The sequence below is a fragment of the Brachyistius frenatus genome, unplaced genomic scaffold (assembly GCF_029030835.1).
Source record: "Brachyistius frenatus isolate BFR_SWC_R1_liver_20210118 unplaced genomic scaffold, ASM2903083v1 Contig_25, whole genome shotgun sequence".
Taxonomy (NCBI): Eukaryota; Metazoa; Chordata; class Actinopteri; family Embiotocidae; genus Brachyistius; species Brachyistius frenatus.
The window spans coordinates 1,449,883-1,470,747 of NW_027210624.1; the positions used below are offsets into that span (position 1 = coordinate 1,449,883).

The window sequence follows — 20,865 nt, forward strand, 5'->3', positions numbered from 1 at the left end:
AGTGCAGTGACCATGAAATGAAATCACGCAAGTGGTGCTTGTAATTGAAGCAACCCAAACACTTACAGGAACACGTGACTAGAAGTCAATATGTTTAAAAGAAGGAGGGATTTTTATTAAAAAACTAGAAGAACGTCACAAACATGAATAAAAGAAATATTCCACCTAAAAAAAAAAAACTAAAACTAATACTGTATAGCATATATGGCAATTGTTAAACCTGTCCAAGAAAAGTATTTAAAAACTGGTGTGCATGCAGATGTTGGACTTTTCATTGGTGGACTGTCCTCACTGTCTTACTGCGTGTTCGGCCGATCGTACTCGTCCGCGGCGACGTGACCGCCTCCTTGATGTTGGCGAGCAGGCCTCGTTTGGTCTTCGGCTCCGCGGGGGGCTTCTGGGAGAGCTTGACAAGTTCGGACTTCAGCGACGCAATCTCCTTGTCCTTTTCAACAATTTGCCATCGGATGTCCTCCAGAGATTTTTTCTTGAAGGGGAAAAAAAAAAAAATGTGAACAACTTTCAAACCAGATACAGAAACTTCCACTCTGGTAAGATCATGGTTACCCGACATTATATTGACATCCAACCCTTCACCTTGTACCCTTCAGCACCGCCTCACCTGATCTTCAGCCTTCGTCTGCAGAGCCTCCAGATCGGACACTTTCTCCAGGAAGCTGTTTCTGACCTTCTGCAGAGTTTCACTGAGCTCCATCAGCCTTTTTTCTAGAGACAAAATCAACTGAAGACCAAAACACAACACTGACGTCATTACATAACCAGACTGAGTTGATGTTTGACTGAAATGTTGTCCTCTTTACCTGTTGTTTATCCTCACATATTCTCTCCAGGATACATTTTTCTTTGTAAAGCCATTTCCATCGCTCATCACCTGTGAGGGTCAAATGTGTTGACTGTCACTTTGCCATTTCAATAACAGGAACTTATTAAGCACAGAGTGATGTAAAACAAAACATACAACACGTTATAGAAATCATTAATATAAAATACACAAAAAAATACACAAAAAAACGCATCTATATTTCTCTTCACATTTCCTAAAAAAAGGGAAGATGTTGAGGTACGTCCATGAAAAGATGAAAGTATGCTAACCTGGTTCTTTTGCTGCATTAGCTGTTTGAGTCTGGCACTGCTGATCCATCGTTTGAACAGGTGTAACTTCTCGGTCACTGGACAGCTGAGACACTTTACGTCTGAGGGCCTACACAGTCGGTCGGAGACAAATCCGATATGTAAATAAGTAAAAGATCTAAAGGATTTTGAATACTTTGATTGTGAGCCAATAAATCTGAAATTTGAGAAGATATTTCTTTCGTTATATTTTTGCCGCAGTTCAACATGACCAATTTCATTCTTTTAGAAGCTTTGGCTCCTTGACGTCGGGCCCGGGACTTTCAGTGATAGAGTTTAAAGTCTTAATTTATCAAAAACCTGGTAGGGATTTATATTTTTTCTGAACTGTTAACAGCCAATAAAAAAAAAAGTAAAACCTACATCTACTTTCTCCTGTTCAGTGATGAACTCATCGAGTGGTACGTAGTCATCTTCCAGATTGTTCATGGCACTCTGGTAGGCGTGCTCTTTGATTGCATCTTTGTACATCTCAAATGTGTTCTCCAGCTTCTCCTGGTAGCTTTCCTTCAGCTCCTCTATCTGTCGACTGAACGGTTAAAGAACATGGTGTTTACAAGGTTTGGTTACATTGGAGGCGTTGCTGCTCAAATGAACACGGACTAAAAACCTATATGAAAGAACTGCATCGCTGGTCTAATCCTGCAAAATTAAACCAAAGTAGCAGCATACGTGCGGAGCTCTTCACTCTCCATGAGCTGTTGAAACATGGCTTCTCCCATTTCCTTGCGAATTCCCACTTCTTGTATCAGATTTGTTTTGCGTTCAGCCAGTAGTTTTGCTCGTAGATTCTCAACAATAGTCAAAAGCTCCTGGGAACGTTGAAAACAAATACAGTTTAACAACATTAGAAATGGAGTAGATCCTGCAATGAATGAACAGTGACTATTTACCAACTACTGTATTTTAAAAGTGAAAAAAAAAAAAAATTCAAACCATTACACGTGATCAAAATGTTCTGAGACTGTTCTTGTTGCAGACAAATGAAGAGCAGCACAGTAACGGACACTGATACCTTTTCTTAAGTAAGAGAGCGCACGTCGGATTTTTTGTCAGATTTAGGAAATCAGCAACAGAGTTCCTTGAAATGCTTCAGAAAATCTACAACAGTGAAGCAAAGAGATAGGCGAGGTGTTTTGATTGGCATTCGTGGTTCAAGAGGGAATAAAAAGTTGTTGCAGGAAGCCAAATTAGTTGAGGAGGAGCAACGGGTTGGGAACGACTGCGGGCGAAGAGCGGACACGTTGTCACGTTGGGGAACACAATTCCCGTCGCACCACAATTCAGATTGGTTTGCATTGAATGTTTTCCCTCAGAAGGTCACAGACGCTTTGTTCCTCTTGAAACATTAATGTCACTCAGAAAACCTCGTCAGGTCGCTGCTTCGCTGCTGCAGACTTTCTGCAGCATTTCGAGGGTCTTTTATGTGCCCTCTTTGCTCAAGTCCACGGTGACTTTGTAAAGGTGAATGTACTGCTGGTAACAAACAGGTGCTGATGTTCATCAAGCTTTTTTTTTTTTTTTTTTCAAATAACAACTGAGGGATGTCTGATGTACTGCATCCGATTCATCTGTAAAATAAAATAAAAAATGCAGTTGTACGCTCTGTGGCAGCAAAGACATGTCAGCATCATCTTCCTCATCCAGCAGCTCCTCTTCGGACAGGTAGCTCTCCAGGGCCTGCTTGTCAATCACCCCATTCTTCACCAGGGACTTCCCATCTCGACCGACCAGACAGGGAGCCACAGGTACCAGAGGCTTGTCTGGGATCACCTGCACCACCTGCAGAGAGCACGGGGAGGTCACTGCTTCAGCTCAACCAGATGCTCCCCGATTAATCTCACTTCATTATGTCCTCAAGGTCACCTGTTTGGCAACGGCAGAGAACTTCATAACATGGAGCGTCTCATCGTAGGTGGAAGCGCACTGGTTAATGTTGACGATCATTGAGGCTCTACCTTTGCCGCAGAAAACAGCCTGGAAGAGTTTGGTGAGTTTGCTCTCTCGGAAAGGAACGTAGCTGCTCTTCATTCTTATGAACAGGAACGATGTAAAAGCACACAGAGGGGGTTCATGGAGGTCATGTTCGTCTCACTTCAACTGAATGTCCAGTTGGGAGATTTCACTTCAATTTATTGCTTATGATCAACATGCATTTTACTGTGCCCGAGCAAAACTGGAGCAGTCAAATCCTTTACAATTCAAAGTTTTGGCATCTTTTGTCAAACATAAGTCAGACAGCTATCTGTACCTGTCGAACTGATTGTTACGAAGGGCAGTGATGCACTTCCCCAGAATAAGCAGCGAGTTGTTTATGTTTCCCGCCTCCTTCAGCCTCTCTCCAAATGTCTTCGTTTTGTTGCATCTTTCAGAGCCAGCCAGGTCACACAGAGAAAACCTGAGAAACAGATCAAAAAGTTACTTCTTGTATTATTGCCGTGTTTATGATGCTGGACCTATCAGAAGACATTTTCTGTGATGGGAAATTAAGCATAACCAACTAGAAATTTGGTTCAATAACTCAATATTCATCAACCTCACTTCTATTTTTCCAGTTTCAAATGCCTCATTTTATTTCCCTTCTCTTTATAGTTGAACTTATTCACTATTTAAATTATTTCTTCGCTTTTTCAGCTGCATTTTCTGTAAGAAAGATGCTATAAATATGTATCATAACTGCAACATGTTTATGTCTCTGATACTTACTCTGAGATCCTTTTCACTGCACCTCCATCAATCTTCAGTAACTTCATGGTAAATATGCTGTGGCTGTAACGAAAGCTGCTGTGAGTTTTGAAAACAGAAGAGAACACCAAGTAAAGACAAGTTTTACTCAAGTTTGCCTTCTGCTGGAGGACTGGTTCATCTTCGTGGATGCAGCACTTCTGTTCTTATTTCCATATTGCAGGAGCTTGCCGGCTTCCCCGAGGTTCTGGATGTTAATCCACTTGAGGTCTGAAACAAAATAAAAACACATTGTTCTCAAGTGGGAAGCAACATCTAGACTATGTTTGTATTAGATTAAAGGTAAAGTCATCGTCACACCTTTAACGTAAGCATTTCCAGCACCGTCGTCACACATACGAAGAGAAGTCCCCTTCTTGGACTTTGAGCACAGGGACGGTTGAAGCAGATCGTACACGCACTCATTGTAGATTTCAAAGAAAGCCACCCACAAGGCAAACTGGATGTTGTTGCTGGCTTCTGTTGGGGTGTTTGTCAAAACTTAAGTGGGAACAACGTAAAGAGCACAGAGGACAATAAAAACCTTTGAGGAACAACAGGTATCCCATTGACCTGGAATTTACGATAATTCATCTTGCCTAAATCCCAGCAAGTGTGTAATGCACCCATCAGTCCACTAGAGGACGCAGCGTCAGTCTCGTTTTTTCCTCAGCTAGGCGTTGAAAAGTGAGCTAATGTATGAGCAGGGTTGTAAAAGGTCAAGTGACAAAGTATAAAGAGTGATAAAGTCAGTATTACAAAGACGTTGGGGTAACAAACACGGGACTTTACCCTGGACGACTGCTGTTCTTTGAAGGGATGCAAGTAAGTTTGTACATAACGTAACGTACGTTAAGCAACGTAGTTGACATACGAAATTTGACTTGTGTAAAATGACTTGCAAACCATGAACCAATAGCTTTGATTAGCGTTTTCAACCACTAGCAAATAGCTGCAGCAAACCACGATCTTTACCTAAACATAACCACGTAGTTTTTGGTGCTTAAACCTGAGGCAACTTACTTTTCACGAGAGACAACATGACACTGACATTTCATTATTTGATCAATATCTGGTGGACTGATGACTGGATTACACACTTTAATCCCAAAGTGGCACTTTGCACTTGCTGAATAGAATTCCCATGTGGACAAAGTATATTTGAACAATTTTAACTCCAAGATATACCAAATTCAGTGTGCAGAGTTAGTGAATGTTACCTGTCTGACTGTAGGACAAAGAAGAGGGCAGGGACTCTGAACATACACTGGGTCTGTGAGGATCACACTCCTACAACAGAGCAAAGACATATAATAAGATGTTATGCGGCTAGTTTTATGTTTATGGATGTTTCATTGTTTATTTTCCATGTTCAGCAATAAACTTTGGCAGAGCTGAGTCCTCACCTCTTTGACTGAAGCAAAAATGGCAGCTTTAGCACTTCTCTCCTGCTTCAGTTGGTCAGGATCCAGATATTGTGCATCATTCCTGAGGTAGGGCTTCAGGTCCATTCCCTCATACTGATGACCTCCGATGTAGTGAAAGGTGGCGTCCAGCATTCGAGGAAGTATTCCTGGCTCTTTTGAAGTTCCTAAAGCACGTCACAACAAAATTAGGTCAACTTCAGGTGAATTCTGTTCATGACTAAAGCTCAGAGACTTGATGCTGCTGTGGTGTTCTTCACCTTGGATAGTGAAGGTTTTCCCAGCATTGGTTACACCATAGCTGAATATCAGTGCATTCTTCCCTTCCAGGAAATCAGACATTTGGCTTTTAACTGTGTTCTCAAACAGCTCAGCCTGTGTGGTCTCTGGTCCAAATATCTAAAGGCCCAACAGAAAGATAAACAGTTAAAAATGTATGTGTACATCGACATAAAATGGCACAAAGCTTATTTTAGACATTTCTGACTTGTGAGAAGGAGAATTTGTGGAGCGACATGCCAATCCCTTTCTCACTGCTCTTCATGGTGGCAGAGCCCTTCGGTGCATTCAGTGTCACCCTCTGGCTGTTTTCAATCACAACACAGTCCTAAAGGGGAGGAGGGGAGGGGGGGGACAAATGGAGGAAAATTGGTAGAGCAGCCTAAATGAAAAGAAAGGACAATCACAGTAACAATGGAGCAAACTACTTCTACAGTCTAGGATCACCACTGCCAATCATCATGGATCTTCATTAATAACTGCTCCCACCATCATTTTGTATCATAACAGACTAACATAGGGCGAAACGTGTCACAAAGTTAACATCATATAAATCATGGAGTTAATAAGGAAGGCTGTGAGAGTGTATGTGGCTTATAGAGCCATCTCGTCTCCCAAGTCAGGAACTCATGTTACTTCTTTTTTATATGCTACTGTTTTATTTTGACGGGCAGTCAGACATTTCCATTCAAGCCATACTCAAACACAGTGGGCTACAAAAAAGATATGACCTATTGATGTTAATTTGTTATTGTTTTTTAAATACTATTTTCCCCAAATACGTAGAGAAAAAAAAAAACAAAACAATGTAATACAATTAGTTATTTCTATGGAATTTTGAGTGGGGTGAAAATATTGCAATATGTCATTGATAAAATATTTGTTTTCCTTTTTCCTCTTTTGTTATGTTTGAGATATTGGAGAAGTGTATTAGTTTATTTTTTCTATGTCAAAGCGAGTGGAGTCTCACCCATACCTTGGTGGCAACCAGGTACATAATGCAACACTTGCATAAGTAAGAAAACAGGACAGACTGTAATATTTATAATCGACTCCTGGTGAACATGATGAATTGACACCATTTCTTTGACATACTGTACCTTATCCTCATCGTCAGAGAGTTCGTCTTTAGAGAAGGGCCTGACTCTGAGGTAAACGCTCATCGTCTGCTGCTCGGCTCCACCAGGCACTTTCATCTAACAGCACAAGAAGACGAGTCAGACCGCAAACTAACGTCAGGGCAGAAGAGCTGAGTTTATACAGTTTATTTCAATCCTGCCTGTCTGTTCATGACAAACCTGGACGGGCATCTTAAGTAAGCACTGAAGTCAGATGAGAACATTACCTGCAGGACTGAGGTGCTGAAAGGAGGATCAATACAAGTCCAGTCCATGTCAACAGATTCCAAACAGACACTTTCCTCCTTAATTGAGTCGTTCATTGTGCTCATGTTGAGGCGGGTCAGCTCCAAAACAACAATGTTTTTGTGCACTTAATTTCTTTCACGCACAAATGTTGATTTAACAGCCTCTGACTCGATTAACAGGATCCTTTGGCCTTGAAATGATTTATTTTACCTCAACAAGAGCCACCAGGTCTGCTGACCTTCTTCCACTGAAAATCAAGTGGGAGCTTGTAATCACTTCTAATTGGAGGCATATGTGAACTCAAACAAATCATCAGGTTTTGACCAATGAGCTTGGAGGTCTCTACGTCTACAGGGTTCATTTCATAGACGATGTGTCAGAATCCTCATTTGAGGTTCTGTTCTTGGTGTTTAAAGGATTATAGATTCTGATTTAACAACCAAGAATTTCTTTGCAGCTATAAACGAGTTTGAAGAAAGTCCTTAAACAGATATCAAATGATACTGACAGAATTATGTTTCTTGATGGTTTGGTGATTAATTATTTTCCCCCTGTGAGTAGAAAGACATTCTCCATTGGTCAGATGATGCTACCAAGGAAGAATCTTTAAAAAAAAAAAAAGACATTTGTGGACTCTTGTTTTTCAGAATACATTTCTATAACTAAAATCCCTTTGCCTATATCAGAGAAAAATATCCATATAAAGCCTAATCAATTTTAGGAGTATAGATTTTATGTCCAAAGGTGAAGGACACAGTATCAAGTATCTGACAGGTCTCAAGAGGAATTCCTGCCTACCAAGACTGAATACCTTATTTCTGGATTGGTTGGGATGTCAGAAAAAACATCATACATTAATCATGCACCCTCTCTTGTTGGGTTAAAGCAAGTTTAACAAGGAGGATAGATAAAGAAGACCTTCAGAGGTTCCTGGAACAGCATACCTGACATTTTGTCATGCAGGCGTCATCCTGAACTTAAGGTTTCCCCAAAAACAAACATGGCCATCACCCTGGTTATGTTGAATTTGTATCAATTGTAGTGGAAAGCAAAGTTATCATATATGCAAACATGTCACTTCTACTCTTGTGACTGCACAGAGGGAATAGAAGCAGTGCCAGGCAAAGGGGATTTATATTTCTTTAGGTAAAAACAGATAGTCAGTGTAAAAAAAATTCAAACAAAACAAGGCAACATCGTGGGTGAACTCAACAACTTAAATTCTTCTGGACTGACCTGCCAGGAAACTGGTTAAGATGCATTTTGTGCTCGCTCGTATCAGTCTGCTCCAGTTGTCATGGTGATAAATCATATTCACCAAAATAAAATTTAAAAAAAGTTAATTAAACTGAAGCTTTACTTTGAATTATAAACCTATTAACCAGTTTTTAGTATCAATCTCAAGTAATAAATCTTCAATTTAAAACAAATATAATAGAAGTTCACCAGTTATAAATGAAGTTGATTAATCTCTAAATCCTGATCCCACACTGCCCCTTTAAGGCCTTAAAGTCAAAATGCCCCATGTAAGAACCCAAACACCATGTCAGTTTCCTTATTAATTTCTTTATTGAAACATCTGCGCTGTTTATGCGTCTGCGATGGTAACTTCGACCTCAACACCGGGCTCGATACTGATGGAGGTGATCTGCTTGACGATTTCAGACGGGCTGTGCAGATCAATCAGGCGCTTATGAATCCTCATCTGGAAGCGATCCCAGGTTTTGGAGCCCTCACCACAGGGAGTCTTTCTGGTGGTGATGCGCAGAGTCTGGAGGGAGGCACAAAAGACAGATTTTAGCTCGATCAAATTGTAAATAACCCAAAACTGGTGAATAGGGCAGTCGTGTAGCGTTTCATATTTATACTACATTTGATATACAGGAACAACTGGACAATAAAATTGTATTGAACATACTTAAATAGTGCCAAGAGCCGATCGATTTGTTATACTAGTACAGTGCTGGGTTAATATTTGTCTGAGCAGTGATCTTCAGTACCTTGGTCGGCATGCGGACGGGTCCCTTCACCTTCAGGTTCTTCTCCTTCGCCCCACGGATCAGGTCTGCGCAGACTGCAGATCAAACAAGAAACTTTTAAACACACAAGCGACACCAGATCTCTTGGGAGACACTTCTCAAATCATGGCTCAGAATAGCGTATTTATCCGTCATCACGGTTGATCACGTAAAATGTTTTTATCCTCATAGCCCAGATCAACATTTAATCCACAACATGAACTAATTTGACTTTAGTTACCCTTCTCCAGAGATTTGACGTTGCGGCTGGTGAGGGTGATGCGGATGCGGTGGATGGCGACCTCGGTCTCAACGGGTGCCTTACCGGTGTCCTTGAAAGCCTGCGGAAGTGGAAACGAAAGTTAATGAATCAATAAACTTTTGTTCGACATGATTGAAACGCGTCACAGTACCAACATTAGTTTAAGAACAAGTCCATTACGTGCACACTATTAATTGGTTTTCATCACTTCCCTGCGTTAATATGTGGTTACTGATGAACACACTGGAAATGTAAAGACAGTATCAACAGTCCAGTCTCGGATATATTATTCGGACTTGTTTACGACTCAGAATAAATCCACCTCCACCCATCACCAGCTGACCAACACGTGGAGTGACTGTTAGGCTGCGTTACTTACGCAAGTGATTGACAAAATGCGTCTTCAGTTCAGTCAACTTTGATCCAGTCTAAATTTGAGTCATTTACTCCATTTGATTGTCGTGATAAGCCACAAAGCGACAACAGAGCCACCAAGACAAAGAAAGCTTTAAACACCATCTAAAAAGTCCGCTACTGCACTTGAAAGTAGGCCGAATTGTTAATTGTGTTCTTAAAAATGTCCAGTCGCTATCTCAAGTACCGACATATTTACAATATTGACAACAATCACAATATTGTTAAAGATTGCGCTTTGTGAATTGATTCCGGCGGGACGTCTGCTCCGAGCGCCATTAGCTGTGGGCGCCAGCTCCCTCACTTCAAAGTACAATACTGACTTAAAATACTGAAACCAGTAACACAGTCCCTTCGTAAGAGTGACTCGAAGGTAAACTCAAATAGCTCATACCATTATGATTATTCCTGACCGACTTATTCGGAAGAAATTCAAGCGAACAGCGGTGAGCCAGGAACGGACGCCAGCAGCGTGGTGAAGCTCTTCGGGGAAAGAAAGAAGAGACGCCCGTTTCCGGTTATGTACTCTTCATCCGGGTTCTCCGCTACTTCTTCTTTGGTGTTTTTAGACTAATCTGTCACAAACAGCGACCTCTAGCGGCTAAATACAGCTTTGACGTGGAATTCTGTTTTACACCTCTGACCACTGGAGGCCAGCTGAGCTGTCATCCTCGAAGATCTTCAAAATAAACATGAAGAAAAATGACACCATTAAGATTACTATCTGTATTTCGAGGCCATGGAAGAAATTGAAGTGGTTTTTTTTGTTTTGTTTTTTTGTATCCAGCTGATGGTGGGCTGCTATAGTGCCCTGGTGGGAGACACCGTAGGGACGGGAGGGACGTCACAGGACTGGTTGTAAATCCATCACAAAGTCTTTCTTCAGTTTCCAACTAGTGATCCAGTCATTTGTTTACCATGGTCACCATCTCAGTGTAAGTGAGTGATAAGATTGGCAGCGCTTAAACACAACATGCCTATATTTGTTTTGATAATTAGACACGAGTATTTAAAAAAAGTTTGAAGAGGAAGCATATTTTGTAAAGTGCTAAAGTTCAAATTGTGCTGATGGTTGTATTGTAACGTGAAATCCAGCACGATGGAGGAGCCTACACAGTAATATTTAGTCTATAAAGTAAAATGTTTTGAATTGAAGGTGAATGGTAGAAAGCTGTGATGAGGGTGTTGTGATGAAATGGTGTGTGCTCATGTTATTTTTTTTTTTTTTTTGAAGGGACAGAGGAGCATCCCAGAGCCTTTCCCATGTTTTCTATTGTCACTTTAATGTAATTTAATCACTTTGGGCGAAGGCAGGGGACACCCTGGACAGTCCATCACAGGGCCAACACAGAGACAGACAAAACCAAAGCCTATTCACACCTAAGGGACATTTGTAGAACCACCAATCAACCTGAGGTGCGTGTTTTTGGATGGTAGGAGGAAGCCGGAGCACCCGGAGAGAACCCACGCAGGAACAGGGAGAACATGCAGACTCCACCCAGAAAGGTCAATCAGTGGACCGACTGTTGGCTGTGAGGCGACAATGCTAAACCACTGTTTATTATTTGTATTTATTATTTATGGATTTGGTCACTATGGTCAGTTGATCAATGGACGGGCGATTGGATGAATGGAAGGACGTTCAGTTGGACGGGCGATCGGACAAATGGACGGATGTTCAGTTGGACGGGCCATCGGGCGGATGGACAGACGCTCAGTTGGTAAGCGAGTGGACGGATGGACGAATGGACGGATGTTCGGTTGGACGGACGATTGGGCAAATGGGCGGATGCTCAGTTGGATGGGGGATTGGACGGAAGGATGGACGGATGTTCAGTTGGATGGCAATCGGACAGATGGATGGACGTTCAGTTGGACGAGTGATCGGACAGATGGATGGACGGACGTTCAGTTGGACGGGCGATCGGACGGATGGACAGATGCTTGGTTGGCGAGCGAGTGGATGGATGGACGAATGGTAGGACGTTCGGTTGGACGGACAATTGGACAAATGGGCAGATGCTCAGTTGGATGGGGGATTGGACGAATGGATGGAAGTTTGTTTGACAAGCGATCGGACCGATGGACGAATAGAAGGATGCTCAGTTGGACGGACGATTGGACAAATGGATGGATGTTCAGTTGGACGGGCGATTGGACGGAGGGATGGACAGACGTTCGGTTGGACGGACGATTGAACAAATGAGCGGATGCTCAGTTGGACAGGGAATTGGACAGATGGACGGAAGTTCAGTTGGACGGGCGATTGGACGGATGGACAGATGCTTGGTTGGCGAGCGAGTGGATGGATGGACGAATGGTAGGACGTTCGGTTGGACGGACAATTGGACAAATGGGCAGATGCTCAGTTGGATGGGGGATTGGACGAATGGATGGAAGTTTGTTTGACAAGCGATCGGACCGATGGACGAATAGAAGGATGCTCAGTTGGACGGACGATTGGACAAATGGATGGATGTTCAGTTGGACGGGTGATTGGACGGAGGGATGGACAGACGTTCGGTTGGACGGACGATTGAACAAATGAGCGGATGCTCAGTTGGACAGGGAATTGGACGGATGGACGGAAGTTCGTTTGACAAGCGATTGGACTGATGGACGAATGGACGGACATTCAGTTGGATGGGGAATTGGACAAATGGATGGATGTTCAGTTGGACGGGCGATTGGACGGATGGATGGAAGTTTGTTTGACAAGCGATCGGACCGATGGACGGATAGAAGGACGTTCAGTTGGACGGACGATTGGACAAAAGGACGGATGTTCAGTTGGACGGGTGATTGGACGGAGAGATGGATAGACGTTCGGTTGGACGGACGATTGGACAAATGAGCGGATGCTCAGTTGGACGGGGAATTGGACAGTGGATGAAAGTTTGTTTGACAAGCGATTGGACCGATGGACGAATGGATGGACGTTCAGTTGGACAGACAATTGGACAAATGGAAAGGATACTCAGTTGGACGGGCAATTGGATGGATGGACGAATGGACAGACGTTCAGTTGGACGGATGGACGGACATTGGGTTGGATGGGCGATCGGACGAATGGACGGACGTTCAGTTGGACAGACGATTGGACAAATGGACGGATGTTCAGTTGGACAGGCAATCGGACGGATGGATGGACGCTCGGTTGGCAAGCGAATGGATGGATGGACGAGTGGACGGATGTTCGGTTGGACAGACGATTGGACAAATGGGTGGATGATTGGACAAAAGGACGGATGTTCAGTTGGACGGGCGATTGGACGGCGGGATGGACGACCGTTCAGTTGGAATCGCACGGAAGGATGGACGTTCGGTTGGCAAGTGAATGGACGGATGGACGAAAGGACGGACGTTCAGTTGGACGGACGATCAGACAAATAGATGGATGTTCAGTTGGACGGGCAATTGGATGGATGGACGGATGTTTGGTTGGACGGGCAATCGGACGGATGCACGGACGTTCAGTTGGGCGGACGATCGGACAAATGGATGGATGTTCAATTGGACGGACGATTGGACAAATGGACGGATGCTTAGTTGGACGGGCCATCGGACGGATGGACAGACGGACGTTCAGTTGGACGGGCAATCGGACGGATGGACAGATGCTCGGTTGGCAAGCGAGTGGATGGATGGACGAATGGTAGGACGTTCGGTTGGACGGACAATTGGACAAATGGGCGCATGCTCAGTGTGACGGGGAATTGGACGAATGGACGGAAGTTCGAAATTTCCCCTCGGGGATTAATAAAGTGAAATAAAATTTAATTTAAAAAAAAAAGTTCGTTTGAAAAGCGATCGGACCGATGGATGAATGTTCAGTTGGACGGGCAATTGGACGGAGGGATGGATAGACGTTCGGTTGGACGGATGATTGGACAAATGGGCAGATGCTCAGTTGGACGGGGAATTGGACGGATGGAAATAAGTTCGTTTGACAAGCGATTGGATCGATGGACAAATGGACGGACGTTCAGTTGGACAGACAATTGGACAAATGGATGTATGTTCAGTTGGACGGGCAATTGGATGGATGGACGAATGGACGGACGTTCGGTTGGACAGGCGAGCAGACGAATGGACGGACGTTCAGTTGGACAGACGATTGGACAAATGGACGGATGTTCAGTTGGACGGGCAATCGGACGGATGGATGGACGCTCGGTTGGCAAGCGAATGGATGGATGGATGAGTGGACGGATGTTCGGTTGGACAGACGATTGGACAAATGGGCGGACGATTGGACAAAAAGATGGATGTTCAGTTGGACGGGTGATTGGATGGAGGGATGGACTGCCATTCAGTTAGACGGACGATCGCACGGATGGATGGACGTTCGGTTGGTAAGTGAATGGACAGAAGGACGAATGGACGGACGTTCAGTTGGACGGACGATCGGACAAATGGATGGATGTTCAGTTGGATGGGCAATTGGACGGATGGACGGACGTTCGGTTGGACGGGTGATCAGACGGATGGACGGACGTTCAGTTGGACGGACGATTGGACAAATGGACAGATGTTCAGTTGGACGGGCTATCGGACGGATGGACAGACGGACGTTCAGTTGGACGGGTGATTGGACGAATGGACAGATGCTCGGTTGGCAAGCGAGTGGATGGATGGACGAATGGTAGGACGTTCGGTTGGACGGACGATTGGACAAATGGGCGGCTGCTCAGTTGGACGGCGGATTGGACGGATGGACGGTTGGCTAGACGATTGGACAAATGGGCGGACGATTGGACAAAAGGACGGATGTTAAGTTGGACGGGTGATTGGACGGAAGGATGGACGGCCGTTCAGTTGGACGGATGATCGCACAGATGGACAGACGTTCGCTTGGCAAGCGATTGGACAGATGGACGAATGGACGGATGCTCAATTGGACGGACGATCGGACAAATGGATGGATGTTCAGTTGGATGGTCAATTGAATGGATGGATGGACGTTCGGTTGGATGGGTGATCAGACGGATGGACAGACGTTCAGTTGGACGGACGATCGGACAAATGGATGAATATTCAGTTGGACGGGCAATTGGACAGATGGACGGACGTTCGGTTGGATGGGCGATCGGACAAATGGATGGATGTTCATTTGGACGGACGATTGGACAAATGGACAAATGCACAGTTGGACGGGCCATCGGACGGATGGACAGACGGACGTTCAGTTGGACGGGCAATCGGACGGATGGACAGATGCTCGGTTGGCAAGCGAGTGGATGGATGGACGAATGGACGGACGTTCAGTTGGACGGACGATTGGACAAATGGACGGATGTTCAGTTGGGTGGGCAATTGGACAAATGGACGGATGGAAGGATGTTCAATTGGACGGGTGATCGGACAGATGGACGGACGTTTGGTTGGACAGGCGATCGGACGGATGGACGGATGAAAGGATGTTCAATTGGACGGGTGATGGGACGGACGGACGTTCAGTTGTAAGGGCAATTGGACGGATGCACCGACATTCGGTTGGATGGGCAAGCCGGAGCACCCGGAGAGAACCCATGCAGGCACAGGGAGAACATGCAAACTCCACACAGATCCAGGCCCGTATTCGAACTCGGAACCTTTTCGCTGTGAGGCGACAATGCTAACCACTGCACCACTGTTAATTCTTTTTATTTAATATTTGTGGATTACTTTTTTTATGGATTTATTAGTTGGTCACTATGGTTAGTTGATCGATGGACGGGCGATTGGACAAATGGACGGATGTTCAGTTGGACGGGCGATTGGAGGGATGGAGGGACGGACGTTCGGTTGGACGGGCGATCGGACGGATGGACAGAAGTTTGGTTGGTGTGTTGGTCCGCTGGTTGGTAGGTGGATTTAATGTTTGAGTGGGGGCTGGGTTGACTGGTTGAGGGGTTGAGGGGTGTGTGGCTGGAGCGATTGGTTGACCCAGGAGAGGACCTGCACACGTGGTCTGGTGTCCATTACTTGAGCCAAGGATGGAGCCATAGGTCCTCGAAGGTGCCTCGCTTCTCAGGCTGTGTAGCCAGACACAGCTCAAAAAAATCCTTGCAGTCTGAAAAGCAGGAGAGAGCAGGAGAGCATAGTTTAAGTAGCAGCTCAAAAACCAATAGGACTACTTAATATTCAAAGATGTATTTAGTATATGTACTTGTGTATTATCTACATTATCATCTACAATATATTGCAGTGTATCGTGGTTTTATATATCAGCTTTTGTAAATGTATTGTATTTTAGCTTCTTCTGGTCTTCTAAAACTCATTAAAAACGACATGTTCGGTAGAAATAATTTGTAACAATGTCTTCTTAAATGTAAACTGTGTTTGTCTTACTCGTGGATAGACTGGCGTCTAATTTAGCTCTCCCCCATAGATACTTCATCGTATCAAATGAGGTTTTCTGATGAAGCAGGTCATATAATAATACTCCCAGTTGCCAGACAGTTGTGGGAGCAGCATTATAATTTTTCTGGAGGAACCATTCTGGAGGGGCCAACAATGGGGTACCTAGAATACACAGTGATGGACACAAAGATGGAGGGAAGGAGTCAAAAAGTCAGTAAAGGAGCAGAAGCCTTGTTTAAACATCCAAGTTGTGTCTTTCAAAGACTGATTGAAATCCAGGACAAAGAGCAGATATCGTACCGCTGAAAGAATTGTAAGACCCGTTCTTCACAAGGCAGCTACATCCGAAATCTATCAATCGGGCTCGAGGGCCATCTGGTCCAACTTCCACCAGGACATTTTCCATCTTGATGTCCCTGTGAAAGACTCCATTTGAGTGGATTTCAATGACAGCCTCCACCATCTGCCTGAGGATGACCTGTGATAGAAGGAGAGTGAAACAGTGAGGAAGTGGAGTGGAGTCTGACTTAATGTCCAGTCAGACATGAGCTCACATCCTTGAAAAGGTGGTGCTGGAAGCTCGGATGACAAAGTGACGACTGTAGTTCTGACTTGCTCTCGGACGGTACTTTGAAGCAACTGTGTGACATTTTGGGATATATGCTTATTCAGAAGATTGATGCCACTGTCATGTCTGTTTGCTAAATACGAAACTACCACTAACAGCAGATTAGCTTCGCTTACACCCTGAAAATATCTAGTCCAGTACATAGTCCTGATCCTTACCTTGGCGCCGTCTTCTGTCAGGTGGCCTCCTTTTTCTATGCGGTAATCCTCCAGATCCATGCAGGGGACTGGTCTTTCCATCACCAGGATGAGCTCCTCGTCCAGATCAAAACAGTCAAGCAGAGCGATGGCAGCAGATTTCCCGCATGTTTTAGCTCCGCCTGTTGCTTTTTCCATGAGGGCCACTTCCTCAGGGATCAGATACTGTTTTCCTTTTTGGACCTAAAGGTAATAAAAGCATCCCAATTCATGAATTAGAAAAGAAATCCTCGGTTAAATGAAAAATGATGACCGTGTAACCGAAACCGTGAACACCTACCATTTTGATGTAGAAAACATTTTCTGTTTGAATGTGTTTCATGGCAACCTGCAGGACAAATAACAAGTATTTTACTCTGAGCATTGTGTGTGTGTGTGTGTGTGTGTGTGTGTGTGTGTGTGTGTGTGTGTGTGTGTGTGTGTGTGTGTGTGTGTGTGTGTGTGTGTGTGTGTGTGTGTGTGTGTGTGTGTGTGTGTGTGTTTGTTTGGGGACAAAGAGTGAGATAAGGAAACTTACTGGTACATTGTCTGTTCTACGGTAGCCTGAATACACGGACCCATATGCACCTTCACCAATCTGGCAAACCTCCTGATACATTTCTTCAAATTCATCTACAGAGAGAGAGACACATTTATAATTATAATTATTAGCAACATTTCAAATAGAGATTCTGATGAGAAAATAAATGCCACTCTCACGTCTACCAACAACGTGTGAAGCTGTCTGTCAGCCGAGCTTAGAGGAGCCTCGTCTTTGGAGGTGCCGGTAGGTGGATGTTATTAACTTTAGACAGAGACAGGCCAGCTATCTGTTTCTAGTCATTGTGTGAAGTGAAGCTCATCAGCTGCTGGTTGAAACTTCATATATGTGGTAGAGACATGAGGTGGTATATATCTTCTCATCTAATTCTTGGCAAGAAAGTAAATAATCACATTCCTAAAATTGTCGGACTATTCCTTCAACCTTGAAGACTACCCTGACTTTCTTTCACTCCATCTGCTCACCTCGGCTTGTTTTTATTAGGAAGGGGAAGTCGTACTGGGCCTCTTCGTCAGAGCTGTGTCTCGGGCTCTCAGACGTCTTTGGGGTCTCATCTGAGTTGGTGCCCCTCTCGCTGCTGCTGGTGTCCTTGGTGTCGCTCATCTCTGTCCTTGGGCTTCCTTCAGCAGCATCAGCCCTCTGATTTCTGCCCTGTACACTGGCTCCCTCTGCTACCACACTGCAGGAAGAGCTGCTGTAAAGGTCACTGTCAACCCTCAACCTTTTCTTGAGGCACTCTCCACAAGCGTCCGCCTTCCGCTTGCTGCCCCAGACACTTGCATCTTCCTGTTGCACATTGGTGGAGGAACCAATGTTGGTGTCTCTGTCACTCCTCAACCTTTTGTCATCTGAAGTCGCCTTCTTTTTTCCCCCTTGCGCTGTGCCATCCTCTGTCGTGTTGCAGCTGGATTTATTAACATTGGATTCATTATCTAAATGAAGGGAAACACAGTGAAATACCTGTTTGTTGACAGCAGCAAAATGAAATTTGTAATTGTGTAAAATGGCCATTCTGCCAACTTACTACTTTTAAACGTAGCATAGCATGGGTTTATTCTTTTAATGGTTTGTGTTATGAATGTTTCATATGGTCGGTGTCAGTGGCACATACTGATCCTACTGGTATCCGTTTTCTAACACACATGCCGCTTGGTGAAGAGTGGTTTGTTGTTGAATTATGTCCCTGTTCACAAACAGTTTGTACCGCTGGAATACGAGCAGCATACCAAAGTTGTAAACTCGTCAACTCCAACTATCGGTCACAGAAAACTATAAGAGTCTTGTTGGATTTCATTTATAATGTGTTACACATGAGAAGCTAACCTCAGCTAACATAGGCATGACAAACGTTGGCCTACAGAGAGGCTGCATGCCAAGATGGCAGCCATCCAAGACAACGTGAAATATAGATAATAGAAGTCGTGATGCTACATTTAAAAGCATTTAAGTAAAAAAGAGCAATAAAATGATTAATGACCTCCAAGTAGCTCAAACACAATTCTCTCTTGTCCAGTGTTTCCAGTGGGAATAGGGAACTCTGTGTGTAGAGCCATGTAATTGATCCAAATCAATTTGTTTATAGTTGCAAAAAAAAAGTTTTTTCGCATGTGTTTGTGATTCAATAAATAGTTTCGCTTCAGCAGTAAAACTGAAAAAAAAAAAAAAAAAAAAATCAAAGCAAAAAAGTCTGTGACTGAAACCAACAAAACTGTAAACTATAACTTGTTTTAAATCCTGCTCATTTTAATATCAGCTCATGTTTTCATTTATTCATTTGTTTTTTTTTCACTGCAAATCGGACAAATTAGTTCTGAAACTCTCTTTTGTGTTTTTATTAAAAATACAGAAACACGTGGAAAAACGTGACTCACTGAGTCCGAGTCACTGACCATCCCACCATTGTGCCAGGACGTCGTACTTACTTCTATGTTTCTCTTCTGTAGAGTTCCTGTGTTCCATGTTGTTCAAACGAAGTTTCAACGTAATGATACGAGAAGAGCTATCGATAATCTGTTGTCACTTGTAGAGTGTGTGTAACTCTCCTGAGTGTGTGTGGCTGTTCTGAGGTGAACTCGTCTTCTGCGTGCTGTTACAATGATCTTAGAATGTTCCACTCTAACATCACAGTCGTGACATCACAATGACGCCAGACTTCAAAGCACTTCACTAAACCTCCACAGAATTCTACAGGCACATGATTTTAATACATATTACCAAATACTGTAAATGTGATGAAGACAGGACGGCCTGCTGCAGTGAACTACTTCAGATCTACATTATTACGAGGACAAAATACACTTTTAATTCAACTTTTCATTCTGTTCGTGCTTTTTGTGTTTACTTGACTATTACACCGTATGAATCACTTCCTGCCTGGATAAAGGTACAACAGGCTTCAGTGTTTACAGAGGGGCATAAGACACCTTGAAGTACAACACACTCAGTGAACAAAAAAATAGAAAGGCCTTTACAATCTAATCCAATCCAATACAACAGCCCTGCAAGGTACACCACATCCATGAAGATCCTCTGAGTTTGTGTTGACAGAGAGATGTGCTACTTTTACTTTGTTCGGTCTTACTGCGGTGACAAATGGAGAGTCGGATTTGTAGTTTTAATGTTCACGTTTACTTTACAAGAAACATCTCTGTGAGGCTCCAACAGTCACTTTTTAAATGTAACATTTGATTCTTGATAATTAATCTTGTTAAATGGTTGAATATCCTGAAACGTTTCCTTATTTATGTAAAGCACATTATCACATGATATTGGTTTCATGTAAAACTGTAATAATCATTTGCTGAGTAAGAACACAAACTACATCGTCAAGCTCAAATTACATTTTATTTTTTATTAAAACCAAGATAAAAACACGAAATGTTCTTACAAAGCTGCTTACGATAAAACCATAGAAACATGTAACATGGTTAATATCTGACATGGTCAGACATGGCTGTGACGACTAATTTTCCCCACTGTGGGATTAATCAAGTCTAAAGTCTAAATCTAAATCTAAATCTATGCTTTGATAATAGCAATAGTTTACTCACTCAATGTATTTATACACAGTATAGTGTGTATTAATCTTGCCAGGCTCCACAGCCAGTCTGGCCAACTCGGTTAAATAAGGACAGCTGTAATGTAAACGATGCAAAGGATTATTGTTCGTAAAAGGGAATAACGATGATACCCAGAGTTTGTGGATTATATCGTTGGTCCCTTGTAGCAGTTTTCATGTTATCCACTGTTTAACATCATTTAAAAAAAAACAAAAAAACCGACTCTTCTGTGAATTAGCATGATGATAGATTAGGATGAGTAGTTTTTGTACAGGTCATACAGCCCTCACCCACTTACATTTTAGAAAGTTACATGACACTACGACCCCGTTTCCATAAAAGTTGGAAGGCTGTGTAAAATGTAAATAAAAACTAAATGCGATTATTTGCACCGATTTCCCTTATTTGTCCTGGTGATTTCAAATGTGTTACTAATATCCTTCCCTACACAGCAG

At 43.4% G+C, this 20,865-nt stretch overlaps 2 protein-coding genes and 1 non-coding gene across 3 annotated transcripts; all 3 read right to left on the reverse strand.

Moving 5' to 3' along the window:
* Nucleotides 1-271: 271 nt before the first annotated feature.
* On the reverse strand, nucleotides 272-6,889 carry LOC138620574 (kinesin-like protein KIF20A). The gene is made up of 18 exons (XM_069697911.1): nucleotides 6,878-6,889; nucleotides 6,680-6,775; nucleotides 5,788-5,907; nucleotides 5,561-5,699; nucleotides 5,283-5,467; nucleotides 5,097-5,166; nucleotides 4,198-4,377; nucleotides 3,996-4,107; nucleotides 3,859-3,921; nucleotides 3,404-3,550; nucleotides 3,018-3,184; nucleotides 2,755-2,939; nucleotides 1,825-1,964; nucleotides 1,516-1,681; nucleotides 1,114-1,222; nucleotides 822-892; nucleotides 623-742; nucleotides 272-487 (listed from the first exon to the last, which is right to left on the reverse strand). Exons 1-18 carry the CDS (start codon nucleotides 6,887-6,889, stop codon nucleotides 272-274), a joined length of 2,298 nt encoding a protein of 765 aa, XP_069554012.1.
* Nucleotides 6,890-8,492: 1,603 nt separating this feature from the next.
* On the reverse strand, nucleotides 8,493-10,144 carry rps20 (ribosomal protein S20). The gene is made up of 4 exons (XM_069697987.1): nucleotides 10,035-10,144; nucleotides 9,206-9,305; nucleotides 8,947-9,020; nucleotides 8,493-8,717 (listed from the first exon to the last, which is right to left on the reverse strand). Exons 1-4 carry the CDS (start codon nucleotides 10,035-10,037, stop codon nucleotides 8,535-8,537), a joined length of 360 nt encoding a protein of 119 aa, XP_069554088.1. The 5' UTR covers nucleotides 10,038-10,144; the 3' UTR covers nucleotides 8,493-8,534.
* Nucleotides 9,089-9,159, reverse strand: LOC138620674 (small nucleolar RNA U54). Its single transcript, XR_011310886.1, has one exon. It is a non-coding gene; the product is annotated as a small nucleolar RNA U54 (small nucleolar RNA).
* Nucleotides 10,145-20,865: the final 10,721 nt, after the last annotated feature.

What these genes read in the sequence shown, in the direction of transcription:
- LOC138620574 (XM_069697911.1), bottom strand. An exon ending in ACAAATTCTCCTTCTCACAA is followed by an intron (nt 5,700 to 5,787) that starts GTCAGAAATGTC and finishes TTGGGCCTTTAG; the next exon opens with ATATTTGGACCAGAGACCAC. An exon ending in CTGAACAGGAGAAAGTAGAT is followed by an intron (nt 1,223 to 1,515) that starts GTAGGTTTTACT and finishes CCGACTGTGTAG; the next exon opens with GCCCTCAGACGTAAAGTGTC.
- rps20 (XM_069697987.1), bottom strand. An exon ending in CGTCAAATCTCTGGAGAAGG is followed by an intron (nt 9,021 to 9,205) that starts GTAACTAAAGTC and finishes TTTGATCTGCAG; the next exon opens with TCTGCGCAGACCTGATCCGT. An exon ending in CCGTCCGCATGCCGACCAAG is followed by an intron (nt 8,718 to 8,946) that starts GTACTGAAGATC and finishes GCCTCCCTCCAG; the next exon opens with ACTCTGCGCATCACCACCAG.